Raw genomic sequence first — 25,659 nt, forward strand, 5'->3', positions numbered from 1 at the left:
CACCCCCCTTCCTGGTATTTTTCTTTTTTTTTTTTTTTTGCTAGACATAAACTTTCCACAGAGCAGTCTTTGTGAAAAGGTGGAATGCAGAAGGCCTTCACAGAGTATGTGAAATAGAAATTGAGAAGTTGAAGGATCTTACAGGATGGAATCTTTTTGGAATAGTTTCCTGCCTCATTTGTATGAGAATTTAGGGATTAATGTTGTTTATGGTTGGACCAGATTGTCTTCATGGTAGTAAAAACTTAAGTGGGACCTAGCTACAAACAGGTACCTGCTTAAAACAAAATAAAGGTTGAAGAGCATGAGGACTATGGTTGAGCTAGTTTGTAGTCTGTCTTAGTTCCTTCCTTCTATCTCTATACATTGACTATCTTATCTCTAGTTTCTACCTCCTACCGCTCCCCACTCTTTTCGCATACAAGTTATTTTCTATATATTTTCTTTACTCCTGTTTGGTCCTGACTGCTGTTCCTGGGCTGCATTATTCCTATTGCCAGAATGTATGAAGTCTGGCTGTTTTCCCATAATGTGCACGAGGTGGGGTTTAATTTCAGTCAGAATTGGCTAAATTACTAATCATAGGCAAGAGATATTAGGTTCATTTTATAAATATGGAAATAGAAGTACAATTATTGTTAGGAATTTTTTAAATGTCATTTGAAATGCAAAGATTAAGAACTGATTTGGAGTTTTTTGTATTAGGTTTGGCCGTATTAAAATTATTTTTTGAGGCCAGGAGCCCTGAATTATCCTCTTCTAGTTATGGTGGAGACTGGTGCCCTTGTCAGCTGTCTGCTCAGTCAGCTCAAAATGGGGATTGTTGGGGAGACAGGATCTTTGTATTTTTCTAGCAGAATATATGAGACAGTGTTCTGAAGAGACCTCTTATAGAAACAGCATCAGTCACTTTTTGCTTGTGTGCTCTGGTGTATTTGGTCAGTTTTAAAGCATTGGTTTCATAGTTTCATGGCTTACCTAGTAAAAGCATTGGCTCAAGAGAGATGTAGATAAATATGTTCGATTAGTAAAGCTAAAAAGTTTTGTTTCTCTAGGTTGGCTTTTCTTTGATAGCAAGTAAATCTGCACAAGAACCTAATTTATATTTTTTTCTGTTGATTTTTATTTTGGCAGGAACTTGATCTCAAAATAGCAATTAAGTCTTGTCGCCTAGAGCTAAGTACCAAAAATAGAGAACGATGGTGCCATGAAATCCAGATCATGAAAAAGTAAGTGAACTTGGCTTATATTTCCTGAGTTCTGCAGCCCAGCTAGATGTCTTCATAGAGAAGGAGGCCAGGAATCTATTCTTCTTAGGATCTTTTTGGGAATATATTTTTCTCTTTTTCATTAATTAGATGTGTTCTATTTCAAATAATAATATCATATTATGATTAAGTAGGTTTACTTTAAAAAGTCAGCTTTTTAAACTAAAATCTAATAATACAGTAGGTATCTAATAATACAGTAGGCACGCGCGCGTGTGCCCCTGTGAGGGCAGAATCTGTTTCTTCTGGATCTTGGTCAGTGCTCATCTCTTATTCTTTCTGGTTAAATAATAATCATTACTCTCATTTCTTTACTCTAACTTCTTTACTTTAAAATAGTGTATCTATTGCTTTGTAAAAAACTTAGCCCAAAACTTAGTGGCTTAAAATAACAAGCATTTAGTATCTCACAGTTTCCATGGTTTAGGAATTTGGAAATGACTTAGCTGGGTGGTTCTAACTCAGAAGATCCCTCCTGAAACATCCCAGAATGTTGACTGGAGCTGCAGTCATCCAGAGGCTTGAGTGGGGCTGGAGTATTCACTTCCACGCTCATTTATATGCCTATTGGCTAAAGGCATCAATTTCTCATATCTGGGCCTCTCCATAGGAAAGCTTGATTGTCTTCATGACATGGCAGCTAGCTTTCCCCAAAGCGAGTGATCTGAGAAAGAGATGAAAGCCGACATATCTTTTATGATCTTTCCTTGGAAATTGTACTCCATCCTCTCCACCATATTGTTTGTTAGTTAGAAATGAGTCACTAAGTACAGCCTACATACAAATAAGAGGAGGAGAATTAAACTCTTGAAGGGAGAAGTGGATATATTTTAAAATTTCCACAGGTAGTGTGCTAAGTTCTTTACAAATAATTCTTTTAGTTGTCACAGCAACCCTGTATTTAGGTATTATTCCTGTTTTATAGATGAGGAAGTTGAAGCTCATAGAGTCATAAAGCTGGTAGGTAAGAGAGTCTGGATTTGAAATAAGGACTTTTTGACTCTTTATCTGTTCTCAGTTCACTTTAATGCTTCTCAAACTTGGCTATATGGCAGAATCACCAGGAAAAATATGAAATAAAATTCTTGTTAAAAATATAAATTCTCATGTCCTAGACGTAGAGATTCTCTTTCCTTAGGTTCTTAAGACCTGGGGATCTATTTTAGTTTTGAGATTCACTGCATCATGATGATGATAATGATGAAGAGGAGGAGGAGGATGAGGGGGTGGCGGAGGAGGAAGGCTGGGATGATATATTGTTAACTTAAAAAAAGATGTTAGAAAACAATGTATAGCATGATTCAGTATGGATTGAAAATATATTCGTGCACAGATAAAAAACTGGAAGGTAATATGCCAAATTTTAATTTTTTTCATTTTTATTTTTTATTGTCTTATATTACTTGTTTATTATCATTTATACAAAATTTTAAATGTGTTCATTTCACCTCTGGATGACATTGTAAGTGATTATGGGAGAGGCAGAATGATAAAGGCTTTGGAGCCAGACTGCCAGATTTGAATCTCACTTGACCACCTACTTGCTTTGTGATCTTATATTGCTTAACCAATTTGTGCTTCAGTTTTCTCCTATGTGATGAGACTATTAATAAATCTACCTATAGTAAGATTCTTGTGACAAGTGAGTTAACATATGTAAAGTGCTTACTTCTTGGCATGGAGAAATATAATTGTAACAATGATAGTATTTTTATCTATATTTTTTAAATTATTAAAATGAGAAATTAGAATATTATAAATAATGCCAGCCTTTTTTTCCCTCACTGCCCCTCAACTTCCATTTCAAAGCCAGTCCCTTTTCATTGGAAAAAAATTTTTGACTAGGTTTTCCTCTTCTTGTTAGGTTGAACCACTCCAATGTTGTAAAGGCCTGTGATGTTCCTGAGGAATTGAATTTTTTGATTAATGATGTACCTCTTCTAGCAATGGAATATTGTTCTGGAGGAGATCTTCGGAAGGTAGTATGGATGTTTTGAGATAGTAAGGTAGTAAATGATAAGATAGTAAATCACAAACTTCAGCAGTGTTTAAATCACATTCAATATGATAATCTAGAATAAGGGTCGGCAAACAATGGCCTGTTACTTCTTTTTATGACTGCTTTTTTACTACAGCAACAGCATTGAGTAGTTGTGACAGAGACCATATGGCCTACAAAGCCTAAAGTATTTACTGTTTGGCCTTTACAGGGAATATTAGCTGACGCCTGATTTTTAAACATGTACTTTTTTGTTGGAGGTGATGTGTGCAGGATGAGACTGTATTGGTGATCTTAGATCAAAAATATCAATGTTTAAGGTGTTTATAAAAAAGTTTTTTCTCTACTGCAAATCTTTCCCATCTTATTTTAAATTTGCCATGTGGATACTTTTTAACATATGTGAGATTTTTCAACCTTTTTCAATTTCACATTTCCCCCTTTATCTTTACTCTTATAAGCCTTGTCATGAAATTTACATGTTCTCCGTATGAATTCGGTAATTTTCCCCATCTGATATTAATCATGACTTATTTTAATATTCTCTTAGAGTATAGTAATTAATGTGTCACTATTACTGTCCAGTAATATTGGCAGTATACATTTTTAGACTTCTTTTTTTTTTTCATTAGCTACTCAATAAACCAGAAAATTGCTGTGGACTTAAAGAAAGCCAGATACTTTCTTTACTGAACGATATAGGTATGTAATCAATATGAAAATACTATCATAATGTAATGCCCCTTTGGTCCATAAAAGAGATTCTATATGCTACCACAAAGCATATATTTTTAATAATATAAGAAATTGTCAGAAAAATTTAACTATTACTGTTGATGCTAAATTAAAACTAGGATATTTTGTTATTTTTTTGTTTTGTTTTTGACTAGGAGTCCATTTTTGACACATAGATGTCCAACTACTACTGATCAAAAAAAAAAAAATGATGTGAAATGGCCTTATTCAGTTTTGTGCTCCCTTCCTCCCTGATTAACATAGTAATTTTATTTACCGGTGGCATTGCATCTCATGGGAATAGGTTCTCAAGTCAACTCTTAGGGTGAAATTTCTTGTTAATCATATTTAATCCTGAAAAATCCCTAAAACCCTTGGAGCAAGCTCAAAAGCCAGGAATATGTTTATATACTTTGATTTTACTTCTTTTCCTAGATCATGGAGGCTAAAGTCTAGTTGAAGAGAGTGATTTAGGTGGGAGAGAAAAGCTACAAGGATAAATTTAGGAATTTTCTCAATTGCTTGTTCCATTTCTTTTTAATGTTAATTCTCATTAGTTAAATGAGCATATATTATAATTTTCTGCCATATTTGTAAATGTTACTGGATTTTCTGTGGTGAAAATCTGAACTGCTGTAATATCATTAATCATGTAGTTATGATGGTCCATATAAATTTGAGCATCAGAAATACAAAACATGAGATGAATTTTTTTTAATTCAGTGCTTTCTCTGACCTCAAATAAACTTTAAACATTTTTTAGGGTCTGGGATCCGATATTTGCATGAAAACAAAATAATACATCGTGATCTAAAACCTGAAAACATAGTTCTTCAGGATGTCGGTGGAAAGGTAGGTGAAAACTGAAGAAATGTTTCGTACCAATTGAATACAGTCTTCCTGATATGGTTAGTCTTCGAGGTTTGATGCCCTTCCATAGTACTCTGTAGTTTTTCTACCCAGCCCTCACTACACTGTGGTTTTGTGTTTAGTTGTTTGTCTCCTCTGCTAATACAGCTCCATTAGAGAAGGAACTGCACCTGTCTTGTTCACTTCTGTTTTTCGAGCGTGGTGTCTAGCAGAGATAGTAAGCAGTGAGTATATAATTTATTAATCCTTACGAAACACATCCAGAAAAGACACACATCCTGAGTCTGCTTTTCTTTAAAAGTACATTTACATAAGTATATTTTTTGATTTTAAAAAAACTTTCATTTGACCTAAAAGTCCTAAGTTCTATATTTAATTAAAATTCAAAACCTTGATTTCTCAGATTCTTAAATGTGTCATCTTGAGAACCAAAAATTGTGAATTGATTACTGAAATATTTGTTTTTGTCAGAATAATTTGAGCAGTTTTCTTGCTGTTAGCACCCAAGTTTCATCCTAATAAAGACATAAAGCCAAGAGTCTGAACTTTGAATTCAATTGTGTGGTCTTTTAGTTAGTGAAGATGGTGATGGGTTGGAGGTGATGAAACCTGTGCTTGTTTGGCACCAACTGTCTCTGCCTTTTTTTTTTGTATCCAAAGACTAGGATATTCTTGAAGTTAGGTGGATATTTACATTTACTCACATTGATCTACTATAAGATGGCATGATCTTCAAGTTTGGAAGTCACCCTTACCTTTGCCTTTCAGTTTAATGGATCAAGCTTATTCTGAGTATATTAAATAAAAATTAATAGCCAATCTGTATTTGTTTTTACCATGTACAAGGCACTGTGTTGAATTCTTTTCTTTCACTATTTCATTGAATCATAATAACAATTCTGTGACGGAGGGATTGTTAGTAATACCATCATATAGAAAATTAAGAGAAATTAAGTAACTCGATCAAGAGCATGTAGCTAGTTAAGTGGTAGAGCTCAGGCTTGAAAGACATTTGTTATCCTAGAGCCCAAGCTCTTCACCACCATCCCCTCCAGACCCTTGTAAGACATTGTTGCCTTTCCTTTTCAAATTTCTCAACCATTTAATACTTATTGATTTGCAGATTATACATAAAATAATTGATCTGGGATATGCCAAGGACGTCGATCAAGGAAGTCTGTGTACGTCTTTTGTGGGAACATTGCAATATCTGGTAAGACGTGTTGTTTCTTTGAATATAAGTTTACAAGATTCTCTTTATTTCTGAAGGTCATTAATATAGTGGTTCAAAAATAAAGTAGATTTTATCTTATAGTGTGATGTTTAAAGCATTTTTTCTTTTTAAGGCCCCAGAGCTCTTTGAAAATAAGCCTTACACAGCCACTGTTGATTATTGGAGCTTTGGGACCATGGTGTTTGAATGTATTGCTGGCTATAGGCCTTTTTTGCATCATATGCAGCCATTTACCTGGTAAGAAATGGATGAGAACTTTGCTGTACTTAATGGGAATGGAACTTTTTAGTTGCCTGCTTTTTCCTGCTCTCTTTATGTGGTATAGTTGCCTTTTAAACACATAGTTGAATAAAATTAAATGGCAGAAATCTTAGGGTATTTGTGAGAATCAGGTTGTCAACTGAGGTGACTTTTTTATAGGCATGAGAAGATTAAGAAGAAGGATCCAAAGTGTATATTTGCATGTGAAGAGATGACAGGAGAAGTTCGGTTTAGTAGTCATTTACCTCAACCAAATAGCCTGTGTAGGTAAGTATGTTTCAGTGAGGAAGTTCACCTCAGTTTCTTCATCATTGTAAAAGAAAAATAGAGTTGTCTGTTCCAAGTAGTATTATCCAGTAGAACTTTCTGTGATGATGGAAATATTTTATAGCTGTGCTGGCCACATGAAGCCATTGAGCCCTTGAAAGGTGAACAGTGTGACTGAACTGAATATTAAATTTTATTTAATTTTAATTAACAAGTGTAAATGCAAATAGCCACTTGTGACTAGTGGCTACCATATTGGACAACGCAAATCTAGTGAGAACAAGAACTGCTGCCATTTAACTGATTGGTTTAGGTGCTAGGAAGATTCCTGGGATACTGAATTAAACGGGTTCCTTGGAGAATGGAACTCGACTTGCCTGTTGGAGTTGCCAGTAACTATCTTACCTATGTGAGTTTTGAGTTATTTTTTGTGGAAAAAGTTTCTTCCCTGTCATTTCATGAATTAATTGAAAGTAAGATACAAAATAATATAGACAAGTAATGAGAAAGGAAATGGACAACCTATAAAATTACCTTTTTCACAGTACTAAAGGAAAATTGGAACATAATGATTTTCACCCTATTTTTGTACATTTTCTAGTTTAATAGTAGAACCCATGGAAAACTGGCTACAGTTGATGCTGAATTGGGATCCTCAGCAGAGAGGAGGACCTGTTGATCTTACTTCAAAGCAGCCAAGATGTTTTGTATTAATGGATCACATTCTGAATTTGAAGGTTAGTTTAAATGGTCTGCTTCATAAGACTTGCATTGAAGTTAACAAGTTTATTTGGAAAATTAGCATAAATATATTTTAATAATCTTTTCCTAATGCTTATTTGAAAAATAAATTTATATTTTTAGAGATGATGCATTTTAATTTTTTTAATAAGCCTTCCCAGTTTTATTTTTAAGTTGTCTTTGTTGATTACTCCTTTGAAGCATCTTTTGAATTTGCCCCTTCTTTACATTGGTGCCATTATCGCCTCATTCATTTAGGTCTAATCATATTGGATTTGGTTTGATGAAGAAGGTTCCTACCTGGCTTACATGCCTCTATACTTTTTCCCATCTTGTAGTCCATGTAGCATGAACATCTTATAGTCCATGCAGCCCAACTCATTTTCTGAAAATACTTTTTTATTTTTCTAAGAAACTAACATAGTTTTTTCTTGCCTACCAAGTCAAGTCTAAACTGATCTGCCTTGCTTTTTAGGGCTTTCCTAATGCAGGTCCACCCCAACCATGTTCCTGCCTCATACCTGCTTCTTTTATCCTTTACTTCACTCAGGACCAGCTTGTAACTAACTGCTTATGCCATCAAGCTCTATCTTTGTGCTTTGACAGATGCTATCCTTCTACCCAGAAAGACCTGTATCTGTGTTTATCTCCTTACCTGCACTGGTGCATATTCAACACTCCTTTTCTCTGAATAGTTTCTGCCACAATATTTTATTGTTTCTCATCTTCCACTCATGCCTCTCCGTATAAATTGTTTTCTTCAATGCTGGAATTGCTTTTACTACTTTCATTAACAATCATGCACCCTACTACCACACTATCCCTACCTTGGCATTCTGTATAAAGCAGGGCATGTACCAGGTTCTCAGTAAATCTTCATTGATACGAATGAGAGGTTCTTTTATGCCGTATACCCAGAAACAACTCTTATTTGCAATCTTTCCGTATTTGTTGATTGCTTGGAATAAAAAATATTTCTGAAATTGAAATGAGAATGTATAATCATATAAAGTTTTACTCTAATTTGGCATACTTTTTAAATAGAAACTTAAGCCCATATTGATGTCATTGTTGGCTAACAGTGAAAAGATATCTGGCTTTTTGATTTGATTTTCTTCTGTGCCAAGGAATAAATCATCCCTCAGTGTGTTAGCCAAGCAAGACTGGGTGACGCCCTTTAGTTCTTTGTTGCCTCCAGTAAATTTTGATTTTTATCTCAGATGTTTTTCAGACTTGTCATGGTAATCGTAGCATCATTTGTACTTTGAAGGGGTCCGTGAGCGTCTGCTTGTCATAGAGTATGGGGAAAGAGCCCTTCCTGTGTGTTTTGTGGTCTGTGGATTTTAGTTCAACTTGCAGCACCATTATTTACCTATCTGTGAATCTGGCAAATATTGATTGATTGATTGATTGATTGATCAGGTTCAGTAATATCTTCTTTAAAGGATCAATATTACTGTGAGGTTTTCCAGAATAAGATATGCATACAATAGGGTTCATAGTAGTTCAGGGATGCTTCCTAGACATGTTAATAACACTGAATTTTGAAAGATAAGTAAGAGTTAATCAGGGAAATGGGTAAGGAGAAAGAATTACAGGCAGAGGAATATCATGAACACAGAAGCATGAGCTGTAAAACAGCTTGGTACTATTGTAGGGCATTTTCCTAAGGTGTTTGTTTATTATCTTGTTCAATGAGGGAATAACGTAGTTGATTTGCATGTAAAAAAGAAATCAACAAAGAAGTTAACTGAAATTTTTTTTCCTTTAAAAAAGTTTTGAGAGTCTGATCACATATTTTTCCAACTATTTATTATGAAAAACTTTATATATGTAAAAAAGCTGAAAAAAGTGTAGTGAACTTGCCACTGATGATAATGATGAAATAGGAGTATTTAATTATTCCTTCTTTGTCTCTTCTTTCATGCCCCTAAGAGTAACTATATCTCTAAGAGTCTCTCGTTGGTTCTCTTTTTCCATATTAATTTTCTTCCTTTTCCTTGGCAATTTCTTCCTTTGTGTAACTTTAGTTGTATAAACTGAATATGTATAACTCCCAAATTCAATCTTCTCAGTTGTGACTTTTCTGCAGAGTATTTATAACTTCTGTATAACTACATTTGGTGGTCCCATTGGCACCTAAGAATTTATTTAAAACTGAACATATTTGCTTCATTAAATCTTCTACTCATAGCTTTTCCTTTGCTTCTTACTTGCACTATCACCTTTCCAGGTACCTAGGTTGGAAACTTTGACTACTCTTTTTTCTTCAATCTACATATCCAATTATTTTGTCAGATTTATCCTTTGAATGTTTTAACAGTTCTGAGCTTTTCAGGGTCTCAATTTAGAAAGCCTTCCATAGTTCCTTTTTACTTATTGAATAAAGTTCAAACTCTTACAGTGGCATTCAGAATCTGTCTTGGTCTCATTTCAGCCCTTCCAGCCTGATCTCCTATTATGTCTAAGGGGGCATCGTTTTAGTTAAATTTGAACTGGATTATTTATATTCTCTGATTGTACTCATCCCTTTCTACCTCTCTGTCTACCTTAGAAGAACTTTACTTCTTGCAATTTTTTTCTCATTCTAATCTTTCTTCTTTTTCAAAATTTAGGTCAAATAGTGCCTCCTTTAATAAATGCCCCTTTCTTCCTACCAAGTAAGCTCTTTTGGAATCTGCACAATGCATTATTATAGTACCAACTGCATTTTGTCTTCTATTTTAGTTCTCTTAATGTTTCTTGATATCTTCCATTTGACTATTATCCTGTGGAGGTTTTAAGGATCATAAGTTACGTTACTTAGTTTGCATACCCATACCACAACACACTTAATAGTATGTACCGTAGTAGACACTCATTAAATATTTGAGTGAGCAAAAGGATAACTTTAAGTTGTATTTCCTTTCCCTTACTTTTGCCCCCTCTGGCTCAGCTTTGATAGTGGGATATCATAATCACTTACCCTAATTTGACATATACCCTATATAAAAGTAAATATCCACTTTAGGATTTTTGTCCTAAGTTTCTGCTGTTGCTCTTAGTAGCAGCTGTCAAAGTGTGCAATCTATCTAGGCTGGGAAGGAATGGAAGGTCTCCCTTGGTGTACTTTTGTTGTACATCTATGTCAACTTTGGAAATTCCCTTCTCTTCCCCCTACCTTTTTTAAACATAAAAGGTTTATTATAAAAGGAAAGTTAATGCTTTGTCTCTGTAATAAGCATTTCCAGCAGAGAGAATTTTAATCATTTGCATATACTCAATGTAAGACATTGGAGAAACATAGGTATTAATTTTGTATGGCCTATCTAAGGACAGTGGAAGATTTAAAATCATGTTGTGTTAAAAGAAAAAAAACCTGACCTCTAACTCTGTGGCTGTCCTTGATTACCTGAATAATGCTTAACTCAGTTTCACACTTAATTTGGCCTGTATCAGGCTCCTGCTTTCAATGGGGCTTTAGGTGAGAGTAATTAGACTTTTCTTATCCAACTTTGGGCCCTTAATCAGGTCACTGCTCTAGGATTTGGCTGCCTTATCTGAAAAATGAGGATAACAGTGCTTCTTCCTATTTAAAGAGAGGCCCAGCTCATCTATCAGATAATTATTTCTTGAGACATTGTAAGGTGGTCAGACAGATATGAGTTTAGATCTAAGTTCTACCAATTGTTAGCTGTGTGATCCCTAACAAGGTCTCAGAGCTCTGATTTTTCCCTTTGCAAAAAATGGAGATTAGATCTAATTAACAGGATGTTATGTTAAACATTAAGCACTTAACTCTGGTTGGCATCTACTAGGCATTTCATAAATGGGAACGTTTCCTTCCAGGTCTGTGATATGGTTTCTCAGAATAAATGTTGCCTTTTTAAATTGAGGTTTTTATTTCTTGATTTTTTTGCATCCTTAGAACTTTGAAACTTTATTCTTTGGAACTAACATCTGTTGTAAGAGAAAAGCAAGCTCTTCAGTTTTCAGAATGTCATTTTATAATTATAGAAGATCTCTCACTTTGGAAAATGATTGAACCTTGTTTAGTGTAGAGATAATACCTTTCACTCATATTTTCTTAGTTTCTAGCACTGCATCTTTTATGTAGCAGATGATCAATAATCATTTCTCTTTTTTCTTATTTATTTATACAGATAGTACACATCCTAAATATGACTTCTGCAAAGATAATTTCTTTTCTGTTACCACCTGATGAAAGTCTTCATTCACTGCAGTCTCGTATTGAGCATGAAACTGGAATAAACACTGGTTCTCAAGAGCTTCTTTCAGAGACGGGAATTTCTCTGGATCCTCGGAAACCAGCCTCTCAATGTGTTCTAGATGGAGTAGTAAGAGAATTCTAATATACCTAGAAGAATATAAGAAATTTGCATAGAGAGAGATTGCATGCTCTGCATTTTGAAATCCCTTGGCGGGTGGTGCACATCTTGTAATTCTTTTAGTTTAATTCTACTCTTTTATTGCTTTGCAAGATAAACAAGATAGAAGGGAAACATTCGTTGTTTTGAACTTTGTATGATTTTCTCTTTGGTGCTAGTTCTCTCCTCCCTCTTTTTTTCCCTTTTTGTCTTAAGGCCCAGAACCTTGAAATTAGACCAGCAGTCTCATAGGTCCTGTCAGGATAAATGGATGGTATAATGATTATGGTTATGACCCTTTTTTCATTTTATTTGACTTTATTGAGGCATATTTTATATATAATATAATTTACCCATTTCAAGTGTACAATTCAGGATATTTTTGTTTTTTGTTTTAGTAAATTTACCTGTGCAGCTATTACCATAGATCAGTTTTAAAACATTTGCATCTCAATAAGAGTCTTCATATCCATTAACTGTTAATCTCCATTCTGCCCACCCCATGCAATCACTAATTTCTATCTTTTTGGATTTACCTTTTCTGAACGTTTCATATAAATGGATCATGTAAATGAATCATATAACCTGTGTCAGACTTCTTGTACTTAGCATTATGTTTTTGAGGTTCATTTGTGTTATAGCAGGTATCTATTTTATTCCTTTTGATTACTGAATAGTATTTCCATTCTATGGATATATGTTATGAATTTTAGCTTTTGTCCTTTTGGGTTTGGTGATTTTTACTTTAGCCCATACTGAAGTTTTTAATTTATTTTTCCTAAACAAAAGTTTAGACCCTAAATCTGTATCTGCTAATGAACATTGACTTTGTTCATTTGCATTTCAGAGTAGGAAATCTGGTGCTTAAATACTTAGAGAACTTAAGGTGCTCAAAGATCTTTCTTTTTAATTGTTCGTTTCTTTTTTCAGAGAGGCTGTGATAGCTATATGGTTTATTTGTTTGATAAAAGTAAGACTGTATATGAAGGACCATTCGCTTCCAGAAGTTTATCTGACTGTGTAAATTATATTGGTAAGTCTAGTCCATTTATTGACTGAGCTTTAAACCTGAAATAATATAAGTTTGACTCAACATGATTACTGGAAATGGTCTTTGGTGTTTTTGTTCTGTATCTCATACTTTAGGTTTCTATTCGTGGTGAAAAATGAATTTCTATAGTTTGGAAGGTGAAAAGGTAGGTTTTAAATCACCACCACCAGTTCCCTCATTTGGGAGACTTACTTTCCTGAGGATAGGCCTCTCACAGATGGAAGCATGAATCTTTGTTATTAATTAAGCCTACTTCTTACTTGTTCCTTCATTATTTAAGCATGTTCAAAAATTTCATTTTATCCTACGAATATAGCTTAATGTTTAAACGTTTTCATTTATCCTGTGAGAATTATTTTTTTCTTTTGAAGAAGTGGTCAATTTCTGTCTACCCCAAACCAAAATCAAGCACAAAATTTTAAAATCAAGAACAAAATTGGGCATAAGGGCTAAAATTATGTAATCATTCCTTTTCGTTTTTATTAGTTTTTTTTTAGAACAGTTTTATATGTACAGAAAAAATGAGCAGATAGTACAGAATTCTCATAATATTCCCCTCCCTCACACATACAGTTTTCCCTGTTGTTAAGATCTTATATTAGTATGGTACATTTTGTTACAATTAATGAACCAATGTATCAGTATTAACTAAAGTCCATACTTTATTCAGATTTCCTTATCAGGTGTCCTTTTTTCTGTTCCAGGATCTTATCCAGGATACCACATTGCATTTAGTTGTCATGTCTCCTTAGGCTCCTCTTGGCTGTTTCTCAGACATTCCTTGTTTTTGATGACCTTGGCAGTTTTGAGGAATACTGGTCAAGTATTTTATAGGATGCCCCTTTGTTACAATTTGTCTGATTTTTTTCCCCTCATAATTAAACTGGGATTATGGGTTTTTGAGAGAAAGTAAAGTGGCTTTTATCACATTACTTAAAGGGTACATACTGTCAACATGATTTATGGCCCTTGGTGTTGACCTTGATCACTTGGCTGAAGTAGTGTTTGTCAGGTTTTTCCACTATAAAGTTTAGTCTTTTAATCCCCTTTCCATACTGTACTCTTTGGAAGGAAGTCATTATGCAGAACCCACACTTAAGGAATAGGGAGTTATGTTCCCCTCCCTTTAAGGTGGAGTACCTACATAATTTATTAGGAATTCTTCTGTATGCTAGATTTGTCTTTTCTTTCTCATTTATTAATTTACTCAATAATTTATTATATCAATATAGATTCATGGATATTAGACTTTGGATTATAATTCAATACTAATTTATTTTGTTGTTTAAATTGTTGCAACTTTGGCTATTAGGAGCTCTTTCAGTTGGCTTCCTATGCCCCTTTTACTTGTCTCATCAATGAGAGTTTTCTTCTTTTAGCATTTTCTTACTTCCTGGCACTACAGTGTGCCTCAGACCCATCTTGTGTATTTCCTGCCTCAGTCCTAGAAGTTGCCATTTTTCCAAAGAGCCCTAGTTCTTTTAGTTGGAGAACAATACTAGAAACCAAGATCTGGACACTATGTGTGTTTCTTACTACTGGAGTATCATTTCTTAGGCCCTTTCAGACTTTAATTTGTGTGTGTGTGTGTGTGTGTGCACGCGCGCGTGTGCGTGTATATGTTTGTGTATTTAGATCAGGCTTCCCTCCAAGACTTTTAAAAGGTTTTTCGTTTGTTTGTTTGTTTTCGTTTTTTGGTGTATTGTAGGAAGCCTCAGGAGTAAGTGTGGGTATATAAGTATATAAAAATAGAAGAAAGGTTAATGAGGCTGTTAATAATTATAGGGGAGGCAAAAATTTTTCCAGTTACATTATTTTTTTTGAAGTTTGCTTCAGATAATGTTTTCTCAATATGAACCCTAGTAGCAACCTCTCTTTGAAGGTTTTCATTAGAAAAGAATTTGGATGACTCTCACTCTTAGAGAATTTCATAATGTTAACATGGAATTTCATTGAACTTAATATACATACCTGCTGTTATTTTAGAAGCATTCCCTTTACCAAAAAAAGGGCAAGAGATAATCATAAGTAGATAATTTCATAAGTCTGGCATTGAAGAAAGTATATCTTATGAAACTGCAATTTCCCTGTATATGTTCCTAAAGCTGTGTTGGTAGTCCAGCAGATGCAATTTATCATTCAGAGGCAGGAAAGACTGTGGCAGATTGTGGAGGAGATGGCACCTGATTTAGAACTTTAAAAAAATTTGGAATTTATACTAGTGGAGAGGAAAAAGAGTATGCCAGGTTGGAGAAAAACAAGAAAAGAGAGAGACTGGGATAATTGCAAGCTTTGTGATTATGTAGTGATTATGTCTTATCATTTTTATTCTCCCCCTCTCTGGAAAAGGGCTCATGTACTGTAGGTGTTCAGTAAATGTATATGGAACTGAAGGAAATAATAACAAGTGTTTTTCTAGCATCTATGGGAATTATATTTGTATGGGCAGGAAATCACAAAGAATCTTTACAGTCTTAAAAAATAACTCATCTCCTTTTTCCTGTCTTCTTACATGTAGTACAGGATAGCAAAATACAGCTTCCAATTATACAGCTGCGTAAAGTATGGGCTGAAGCAGTGCACTATGTATCTGGGCTAAAAGAAGACTACAGCAGGCTCTTTCAGGGACAAAGAGCAGCAATGTAAGCAGATTCTGTTGTTTATAGGGGCAATGTCATGTGCTTTAATGCTTAATAATCAATCTTGCCAGTTATCAATCAGTGTTCATATAATACTAAAATATTGGGCCAATTTGGAATGTAATGTTTTGATCAGACTATTAGAATTCTTACTAATGGTCTGAAACCCTCTAATTTCAATAGCTTGAGAGTAGTTCTTGAGCAGAATGTCCTAATATAAAGAAGATTGTTTTATCATAGAATGTCATAGGCAGGAAGTCTTTAGAGACTAGATTCTAGAGATCAGCTATTTCTCATAGACTGATAATAGAAACTTCGCCTTTGAGCTTATAGCAATTTAAGTTTTTAAATTTTGTCTATTGTTTATGATTTTTTTTTTTCGATTATGGTTTAGGTTAAGTCTTCTTAGATATAATACTAACTTGACAAAAATGAAGAACACTCTGATCTCAGCATCTCAGCAACTGAAAGCTAAACTGGAGTTTTTTCACAAAAGCATTCAGCTTGACTTGGAAAGATACAGTGAGCAGATGACTTATGGGATATGTAAGTGTTTGGGTAATGTATTTGAAAGAAGTGTCTAGTGTCTTGAAGCCATATGCTATTTTGCCTTCTTGCTTCATAGCCAGTTGTTTCTCTTACATTTACATTAGAACAAGAAAAAAGGTACCTCAATCATTATAAGTCATGTTTTGAATGTTAGCTTGTTTTAAACTTTTAATTGAGTAGCTTTATGTTTGTTTGTTTAGCTCCAGAAAAATATAAAAGTAATTTTAAAACTTGTGTTTTTCAAACTTCATTTTTAAAATAGATACAAAATTATATTGGGTCTACGGCCATGCCACCCTGAACAAGCCCGATCCCGTCTGAAGCTAAGCAGGGTAGGGCCTGATTGGTACTTGGATGGGAGACCACCTAGGAAGACTAGGTACTGTAGGCATAAAAAAATAAAAAATAAGGGATTGTAAGCTGACAGGGTCCTTGCAATCTGTGAGGTCAATCAAGGGTTCCCTTGCCTTTAAAAAAAAATCAAATTGGGATGACTTCTTAGCCAGGGAACTCTTAAACTACTTATCTTTCTATAAATAATTCTAGGTTTTTTTCCAAACCACCTACTCAGTAGTTTCACTTTTTTATTGTACACAGCCTCCATATTTTCAGTATTTGACTTTAAGCTTATCTACCTTCAGATGTGCTAAGGAAATGTAAAAAGCAGAGTTAAAATCAAATAAACTGAAGAGGTCACCACTAGCATTTCTGGTTCTTTGTTTTCTTTTTCTTCATGAGACAAATTCTTTTTTGGGAAACAAATCCTGTTCGTATACTTGTCTTGAATAAAGTAGGTGTATCTCAATAAATAATCAACAGTGTCCAGTTGGGTAAGTTTACCCACTACAGCTGATTCTATGATTGATGTTTTATTTTTAGTTGTGTATTATGGGTATTCTGGTGCATGGCAGAACATTATAATTATTTTACCAAATTGTCTTTGACTTGTCAGTTGTATATCTTATATGACTATTAAAAAAGAATGAGGTAGACCTATGCATACTGATATTAAAAGATCACCTGGATCTTTAATGGCAGTGATTTTTTTTATTTTGTTTATAATTTTTATTTTTCAACTAGAGTTGACATTCATATTATTTTATATTAGTTTCAAGTGTACAGCATAGTGGTTAGACATTTATATAATTTACGAAGTGATCTCCCCAATTAGTTCTAGTAGGCAGTGATGTTTTTAAGTTAGGAAAAAAAGTGAAGAAAGAAAAGTATGTGTAGATGTTCTCATTTGTGAGGGAAAAAGGTATGTGTCTATATAATAAATGACTAAAAATAATATCTTTTAGGATGGAGGATAAAGGGGAGGAAGGAAAGAGTCTTTATATCCTTTTATAATGTTTGTTTTTTTAAAAATCATGTTCATGTATTATTTTTAAATTTATTTTTTTTTATCAAAGAGAAAATCATCTGTATTAGTGTTGTAGTAACAAATTACTATAAGCCAAATGACTTAAAGCAACAGAAATTTATCATCTTACAGGTACAGAGGTTAAAAGTCCAAAATCGAAGTGTTGGTTTGGCCCTGCTCCCTCTGAAACCTGTGGAGAATAATCCATTTTTGCTTTTTCCTGGCTTCTTGGTGGTTTACCCAGCAGTCCTTGGTACTCCTTGGCTTGCAGCATAGCTCTTTAGTCTCTGCCTCTGTGGTCAAATGGAGCTCTCCCTTCATAGGTGTCTCTCTCTTCTTTCAAGGACAATAGTCATACTGGATTAAAGATCCACCCTACTCCAGGATGATCTCATCTTAATTTAGCTAATTATATGTGCAGTGACCCCATTTCCAAATAAGGGCACATTCTAATGGGCTGAGTTAGGACTTCAACATACAATTGAGGGGACAACTCAAACTATAACATGGTTTTTGATGCTGATATGGGTAGGTTAGTAATTAAAGCTATGGTTATTTCTGAGATAACCAATTAAGACTTTTTTTTTTTTAGCCTCAGAAAAAATGTTAAAAGCATGGAAAGAAATGGAAGAAAAGGCTATCCATTATGCTGAGGTAAAATCACTGAGTTTATTTTGTCTGTTTATTAATTTTTGAAGTCTCCTTTAGAAACTTTAGTTTCGGTATATATTTTTCACATCATTCCTGAATATCAGATAAATATCTCGTAGATGTTTTGTGTACGTAGAGGGAAATACTACAGTGAATAAAAACAAGGGCTTTGGGCAAATGAAACTAAACTGAAGCCTCAATGAGCTTCAGTTTCCATATTGTATTAGTAGGGTTACACAGATTAAATGAGAATAAACAGTAAGTGGTAGTTTTCGTTGTTATTTTTGACTGGTTTGGAAAGGATGGCTGCAGATCCTGGTTTACCTGGGACAGTCCACTTATACCTGTCTTGCCATAATTATCAATAATACTCCCTTTTACTCTTAAAATTATACAGATTTGTACAATAAATTATATGGTCACTTGGTATAGATCATTCTCTACGTGGCATATTTCCTTCCTTGCCAACGGTGCATCTCTCCATGGTCCCACTAAATTGTTGCTCTCCTTGAGGCCAGTATCTACCCTGAAGACATGAGTAGGGCAGTTGGTATCCTAGGGTGGGAAATCCAGTGTCCTTATCTTTCTGTATCCTTATTCAAGGCAGTCAGGAACAAGAGGTAAATCATAGAACTGAGATGGAATGGTTTTGATGGCCGCTTTTTCTCTGTCTTATGAGTGACACTTCTATCCTTTTGCTTCTTAGGAGGAGAAACAACTGCTAGCAGTTTATTGTAGTCAGGAGAGAAAAGAGAAGCATAGGAATAAGTATGTTCTCGTGTAAAAGATTAAGTGTGAGAATCTGAGAGACAAAAAGGCTTGAACAAAATCAGTTTCATATTAACTTATTTAGTTCTCTTAGGGTAGCAACAAGTCATTCTTTGTCTGAGTTCTCTGTGTTGTGTGGTGGTGAGTCTGTCATTTCTTTTGTGTTTCATCATATTTTAGGTGGGTGTCATTGGATACCTGGAGGATCAGATCATGTCTCTGCACACTGAAATCATGGAGCTTCAGAAGAGCCCCTATGGAAGACGTCAGGGAGACTCGATGGAATCTCTGTAAGGATGTGTTCATGTCGTTGGTGTTGGTGTCTATATAATTTTTTTTGTAGCAGGTTGCTCTTTCTGTGTACATCTGGCAAATTAAGCCTATATGTGGTTATGTTCTATAGTTCTCCTTTCTGCAAATATATTGGCATTATATTTAAAAAGGAATTTTTTTCTTAGTCACCAGAAATTTTAGAAATAACTCTTTGGGTTGACCTTTGCTATATTAATCACAGCTTTTTTTCATGTAAGTGTTAAAAATTTTTTCGTAAGTATTCTAAGTTACAAACTATTTCCCTACTTACCATACTTCTGGTCCAAGGTATTGTCTATTAAATGCCCTAAACGAGATTAAGTTCCTAAATGTTTGGATTAAAAACTTCAGATTTTTTTCTCTAATAACAAGCCATAATTTTTGCCCATTTAAGTGTTTCTGGTGCAAGGATGTTGTATATGTGGTGGTAGACCACAGCAGATTAGAAGTATATTAAGTTTTGCGTTGTAAAATCTTGCTTATTACTCAGTGAAATTCTCTATAATATTCATTGGCAATATGCACTTGCTTTAAAATGGATCATTACTCTATTCAAATAATATCATTCCTTCCAATTGTGTATTATCATAGTCATTAAATGATCTTCACATACAGAAGCATGTTTTCTCTTTCATAGGGAACAACGTGCCATCAATCTATATAAGCAGTTAAAGCATAGACCTTCAGGTAAGACATTTTTATCACAGTACACAAAGGCATGTTTGGAAATGATCCCTAGCTTAACAAATCTAGGGGATTGGATTTTAAATAAGCTGCAGAATAGATTCCAGTTTTGGTATTTCCATTGAGATGTTTCTGGTACAATAGCTTTTAGTTTGTCAGAATTTAAGAGATTAGGAAGGCAAAGTAACAAGAAAATTGAGGTGGAAAATTTTTTAAAGTGAAAGGAAGGAATAAAAGAGAAAAAAGGAACTCAAAAGAGAGGGGAAGAGGAAGCAAGAAAATATGTGGGAAGATGGAAAAAATAAGTGCTGCTTAAGATTAGAGAGGTTGAGAAGAAGTTAATGCTGCAGGTTCAGGTGTGGAATGGTCAGAGGGAAGGCCCATGTGTGAGGCCAAAGCAGTTCACCTTGAAAATGCCTTCATCTGCACCTGGTCACTAAATGCTTATTTCACTGGCAAAACAATTCCTTTTGAACATCTGCTGAGTACAAAGTATGGTCTGCTGGAAAGAGCACTGGATTGGAAATTGGAAGCATTGAATTCTAGATTGGGCACTTTACTGACTAAGTGACTTCAGGCAGATTACTTAATCTCCATTTCCCTTCCCTCTTCTACAAAATGGGGTTGAAACCTTGCTTTCCTAACTCGATGAGTGTGGCAATGTATTTGAGAGGATGTTTGTGAAAATGCTTTGGAAACTACAAAGTATTATGTACCTGCAGGGTATTATTCTTCAGTTAAAAAACTGATTTGTTTTGAAGGGTTAGAGAAGAAATAAAAAGTGAAATCTGTGCCCTAATTTGCTATATACCTAAATTGTAAAACAAAACAAAACATGACTTTTTATACTTTAAAATTTACAAAAATATTCAAATGTACATGTGAAATTATATTTAACAAATAACATGATCTCCTCTACATAATTTTTATTATAGTGGAATTTGTTTAATTTCTACAGACATTTAGGAAGCACATATAAGACGGAGGGTGAGGGATAGTTACAGGAGGTGTCCTGTAGTAGATGACATCTGAGATGAGCCTTAAAGAGTAAGTAGCAATAGCTAGGTGAAAGGAGGTGAGCTCTTGTATATCCAAGTGTAACAGGTGAAGACATGCATGTGTAGCGCTTAGCATGTTTGAAGAAATGCAATGTAACTGGATTGTAGAGTTTTAAGAGGAGAGGGAGGTGTGGTTGGATCATAAAGAATCTGGTATATCATGGTAATGAGTTTGGATTTCATCCTGATGACGAAGAGAAACCCTAAAAAGTTTTAAGCAAGAGAATGGCTTGATCAGATTAGCATTTTAGAGATACCGCTCTGGTAGCATTGTGGACAGTGGATTAAACTGTGGCTAGGACAGAGACAGGGGCATTAATTATGAAGTTTTTGAAATAATCATAGCTCAGGGGCGGGGGAGGAGCATGAGCCAGAGCAGAGAGCCTGAACTGTGGCAGTGGGGTGAAGAGAATCATAAGGGCAAGAGAAATATTTAGGAGGTAGAACTGATAGTGTTGGGTGATGGATTGATTATGAGTGGTTGGAGCAGCTGGGTGCTGGCTAGGGCAGTTGGGTGCCTGGTAAGACCACTCACCATAATAGGAATTATAGGAAGGATGACAGACTTAATGGGAAAAGAAGATGAATTCATTTTTGTACATGTTCTTTTTTTTTTTTCATTTTTGTCCATGTTGATGTTAGGTGTCAGTGAAACATTGAAGTAGAAATATCTAATAAACAGTATTAGATATGTATATATGTACAGGAAGTTCTCAGTGTCATCGGTGGATTCTGCTACTTGAAGCGAAACAACGTATAACAAAACTAATTTTACCATAAACATTGATACAAACAGGAGTTAAGTTCCTATGGCATCTCATAAATGTTATAGTGAAATGACATTGAATGAAATGACATTATTAGAGTACTGCTGTATATATGTACATGTATATATAAACACACTACATATATACACATGTACATGCATATATATAAATATACATATATATGTATATGGATTTAATAGAGAAGTCTGGGCTAGATATTTAGCTATTTTGAGAGTAATTAGCCATAGGAATAAAGTGATCATCCTGAAAAAGTAGGTTGAGTAAGAAAGCCAAGAATGGAATCCTAAGGAATATCAACATTCGAGAAATGACCAGAAGCAGAAGAGCCTTCAAAGAAGATTGAGAAATGCCAGAATATGTAGAGGGAATGATATTATAGGAACAGAATAGAGAGAGTTTCAAGAAGAAAGTAATCAGTTGATTAAAATGCTACAGAGAGGTGTGGGTAATGAAAATGAAAATATTCAATGGACTAAGCAGTTTGGGCATCATTGGTGATCTTGACAAAATATAATGGACTTTTGAGAACAGAAACCAGATTGTAGTGGCTAAGGAGGCAGAGGAACAGAAGGAAATGGAGAAGTCAGTCTAGTCCAACAGTTCTCAAGGTGTGGCTCATGAACCCTTGAGTCATTGAGGTCAAAACTGTCTTCATAATACTAAGATATTATTTGCCTTTTTCAAAATGTTGACATTTTCACTGATGCTGCAAAAACATTGGTGGGTAAATAGCTTGCACCTTACTTAGCATGAATCAAGGCACTAGCACCAAACTATGCTAGAAATCATTACACTTTTCACCACCATGCAGTTAATAATTTTTAAAATATGCCAGTTTCATTTAAAAGTGTTTTTGATAAAGCAGTAAAAATTTTATTTAAATCTCAACCTTTGAGTACATGTCTTTTTAATAATGTGTGAGAAATGGGAAATACTCATCAAGTGCTCCTGCTACGTACTGAAGTATGATGAGTGTCTTAAGAAAAACCACTTCAGCCATTGTTTACATTGCTTTTTTGACTGGCTTCTTTAAGGAACACCATTTTTACTTGAAAAAATGACTGTCAGACAAACTATGGTTATTCAGATTTGGGTATGTGGCAGGTATTTCTCAAAAATCAATGAAGCATGCCTGTCACTTTAAGGGGGAAAAAAAACAGTATTAGTTGTCAATGATAGAATTGCATGTGTCAAGCAAAAAATTAGAGTTTAGGAAAATGTATCCATCAACTGAAATTCGTCAGCTTGTCAATACTCAAAGACTTCTGACGAGATTGGTGATGATATTAAAATGATTTGCAAAAATGTAAAAAATGCCAGTTTTATCATTAAATTTTTTTTTGTTTTGAGAAATAGTTATTTTTAATAAAAATGTTATTAGTTAATGAGTTTGTCCTTTTTTTTTTTAAGTGAATAAATGTTTTTAAATTTCTCAGTTTAATTCCTGAAAAACACTTCAGAGTTCTAAGAATTTTTGAGGATAAAGAGGTCCTGAGACCAAAAGTTTGAGAACTTCTTATCTAAGCTATTCTTTTCAGAAGTTTGGCTGTTAAGGAAAGAAGAGAGGTGAGCAGCTAAGAGGAGACATAGAATCAAGGGAGATCAGTTTTCAGAAGGAAGACTTGAGTGCATTTATGTGCTTGGGGCCAAAAACCTGTGAAGAGGGAGGTTCCTGAACACACTTGAGAGGCTGACTCCAGGGAACAGTGGGAGGGATTAGGCTTGCTGCCACTGATGTTAGAGTGAGGATGAGTCTGGATACAGACACTTTTGTGGGTGTAGGGGTTGGAAGGTGAGGGTCTTAATGCTTTATGGCCTCCTATCTTAAAGAAGTGGGGTTAACTGTTAACAGAAGAGGTCATGACCTCAAAGATTTTTGAAAAGCTGGTACGTGCAATGGAAGATGTTGCTGACCCAGAACATTTAACAATCCAGAGTAGAAGTGAAAACCTGTGAATTAGTTGACAATCGAGGGAATGTTAGTATAATTTTTTGTTGGTAGTAATTAGTAGCTTGGATACAGGAACTGATAAGAGCAGATGGTTAGACTGATCCAGGATTAGGATTTTACTGATAGTATGAGACGATAAAAAAGTTGAAGATACTGGCAAAAGTGGTAGAAGCAATAGAGTTGTGATTAGAGTAAAATATTAAAATTTAAGATTTCAAATAGAGAAGTTTAAATCTTTTTTTTTTCTTTTAATTGGTATTCATTACTCCCAGTCTTCTGGCCAATTAATTAGATATTGCAGATGAAGATATACAGAATTCCATCCATTGACTCAGTGAACTTAACTTTCCACAGTCAATGATAGCATTTGTTTGGATTATTTTTTATAAAATCTTCAGTAACCACGTGAGCATATCAGCATACATAGGGCCCAGAAATAAAAGTGCTATCCAGATAGTTTCTTCGAGTGACAAAACTATTTAGTTGTAACAAGTTTTGTCTATTGTTGGGCTTTTATAATCACACTTGATATATGGTCTCTGGTGTTTTTCCTAGCTTAGAGTTGACTTGAGACTCATGTTCAGCTGAAAATGGTAAAAACCACCTTTCTTCATTCTCTGTGTTGGAGAAGGTTAACGTTCTGAGGTCTTTGACCATCTGAAAGAGCTTGTTATATGGGAAAGTTGTTGAGCCTGGTCTGTGGGATTAAGGAGGGAGTGCTCTTTAGAGAGGAACCTTTTTGGAGCCTCCATATCTAGCTGTTGGTGAAGGAGACACAGAGAGATGTGTGGGGAATAAAGATGAACTATGGGGAGGTCTTTGCAGTGATAACAAAAGGACACTGAACTTCTTTAAAACCTCTTTTGGTACTCTTTTCATAGTAAAATGTGGATAACAACAGTAGCCATCTCAAAGGACTCCTGTGAGGGTTAAATGACAAAATTATAAGTTGGTAATAGTAAATAATAATATTTTTGTATTTGAGATTATTGTCTAAGGATATACCATCATGATCCACGAGCAGCCTTCCAATTCTTAAGAACTTAGCCATTTTCTGAAATATAACAATACTAGTTTTTTGTTTGTTCGTTTGTTTTTGAGGTAACATCTCATAAAAACTGTAGAACTCACTGTGGCCACACAACCATCCCATTTGAGGACATTTGTCATCTGCCAGTTTGCTTTAAGATGTCATACTACCCTCAAACTGAACTTTCAGAATGTATAGGTCCTTTTACTAGTGTATCACATTCGGCCTAAGTTGGTCATATATACAGATATATATATATGTGTGTGTATATATATATGTATATACAATACAGATACATATATATATACATATATCTGTATTGTATATACATATATATACATATATCTGTATATATATATACATATGTCTGTATATATATATATACATATATATACACACATATACACATACAAACATCTTTTGCTTTTAGATATGTATTTATAGATAATCTTAAAATCTTTCGGCTTAATCCAGTTTTGAATTTAAATGGAGATGTTATTAATTAAAAGTAGTTTAAGATTTTTAGAAATTTGTTGTTTAGAGGCTGATATGTCCATGCATAAGAGAGGTTATGCCCACTGATTGAGATCTTTTCTAGATCACTCCTACAGCGATAGCACAGAGATGGTGAAGATCATTGTGCATACTGTGCAGAGTCAGGACCGAGTTCTCAAGGAGCTGTTTGGTCATCTGAGGTAGAAAAATATTGTTTTATTTCCTACTGAAAAGCCAGGGCACTTTTATCATCTTCCTTTTCAAAGTGTAATACCCCTTTTTGATAAATATACTAGATTCAGGAAGAGTTCTGGGTCTGGTACCTTGGGTGGCTTTACCATAGCTGTGTGCATTTAGGTGTCCTGTTTGTGTGCTTGGCTTTGGAGATCAGTCATTAAATCTGATGTGATTGTGGTTCATTTCCCCAGCTGGGTTTGGGGTATGGTGCAGAGTCTTGGGGGATGTGTAAGTGTCTGACACTGATTTCCTCTCTCTAGCAAGTTGTTGGGCTGTAAGCAGAAGATTATCGATCTACTGCCCATGGTGGAAATGGCCCTCAGTAACATCAAGGAAGCTGA

At 34.6% G+C, this 25,659-nt stretch overlaps 1 protein-coding gene and 1 pseudogene across 1 annotated transcript in view; both read left to right on the forward strand.

Moving 5' to 3' along the window:
- The window catches only part of CHUK (conserved helix-loop-helix ubiquitous kinase), a 33,411-nt gene that overhangs the window by 2,995 nt on the left and 4,757 nt on the right, over positions 1-25,659 (forward strand). Inside the window, exons 2-18 of the mRNA XM_025042269.1 lie at positions 1,135-1,229; positions 3,133-3,247; positions 3,900-3,969; positions 4,766-4,854; positions 5,996-6,085; positions 6,219-6,343; positions 6,527-6,634; positions 7,236-7,371; positions 11,518-11,712; positions 12,673-12,775; positions 15,312-15,435; positions 15,827-15,978; positions 17,937-17,998; positions 18,944-19,053; positions 19,713-19,762; positions 25,185-25,281; positions 25,579-25,659. Coding sequence (XP_024898037.1) covers positions 1,135-1,229; positions 3,133-3,247; positions 3,900-3,969; positions 4,766-4,854; positions 5,996-6,085; positions 6,219-6,343; positions 6,527-6,634; positions 7,236-7,371; positions 11,518-11,712; positions 12,673-12,775; positions 15,312-15,435; positions 15,827-15,978; positions 17,937-17,998; positions 18,944-19,053; positions 19,713-19,762; positions 25,185-25,281; positions 25,579-25,659 — 1,802 coding nt within the window. The remainder of the gene's footprint in view (positions 1-1,134; positions 1,230-3,132; positions 3,248-3,899; positions 3,970-4,765; positions 4,855-5,995; positions 6,086-6,218; positions 6,344-6,526; positions 6,635-7,235; positions 7,372-11,517; positions 11,713-12,672; positions 12,776-15,311; positions 15,436-15,826; positions 15,979-17,936; positions 17,999-18,943; positions 19,054-19,712; positions 19,763-25,184; positions 25,282-25,578) is intronic.
- LOC112474224 lies at positions 16,261-16,372 on the forward strand (annotated as a pseudogene).

This window comes from Pteropus alecto, unplaced genomic scaffold, assembly GCF_000325575.1.
Source record: "Pteropus alecto unplaced genomic scaffold, ASM32557v1 scaffold88, whole genome shotgun sequence".
NCBI classification, from domain to species: domain Eukaryota; kingdom Metazoa; phylum Chordata; class Mammalia; order Chiroptera; family Pteropodidae; genus Pteropus; species Pteropus alecto.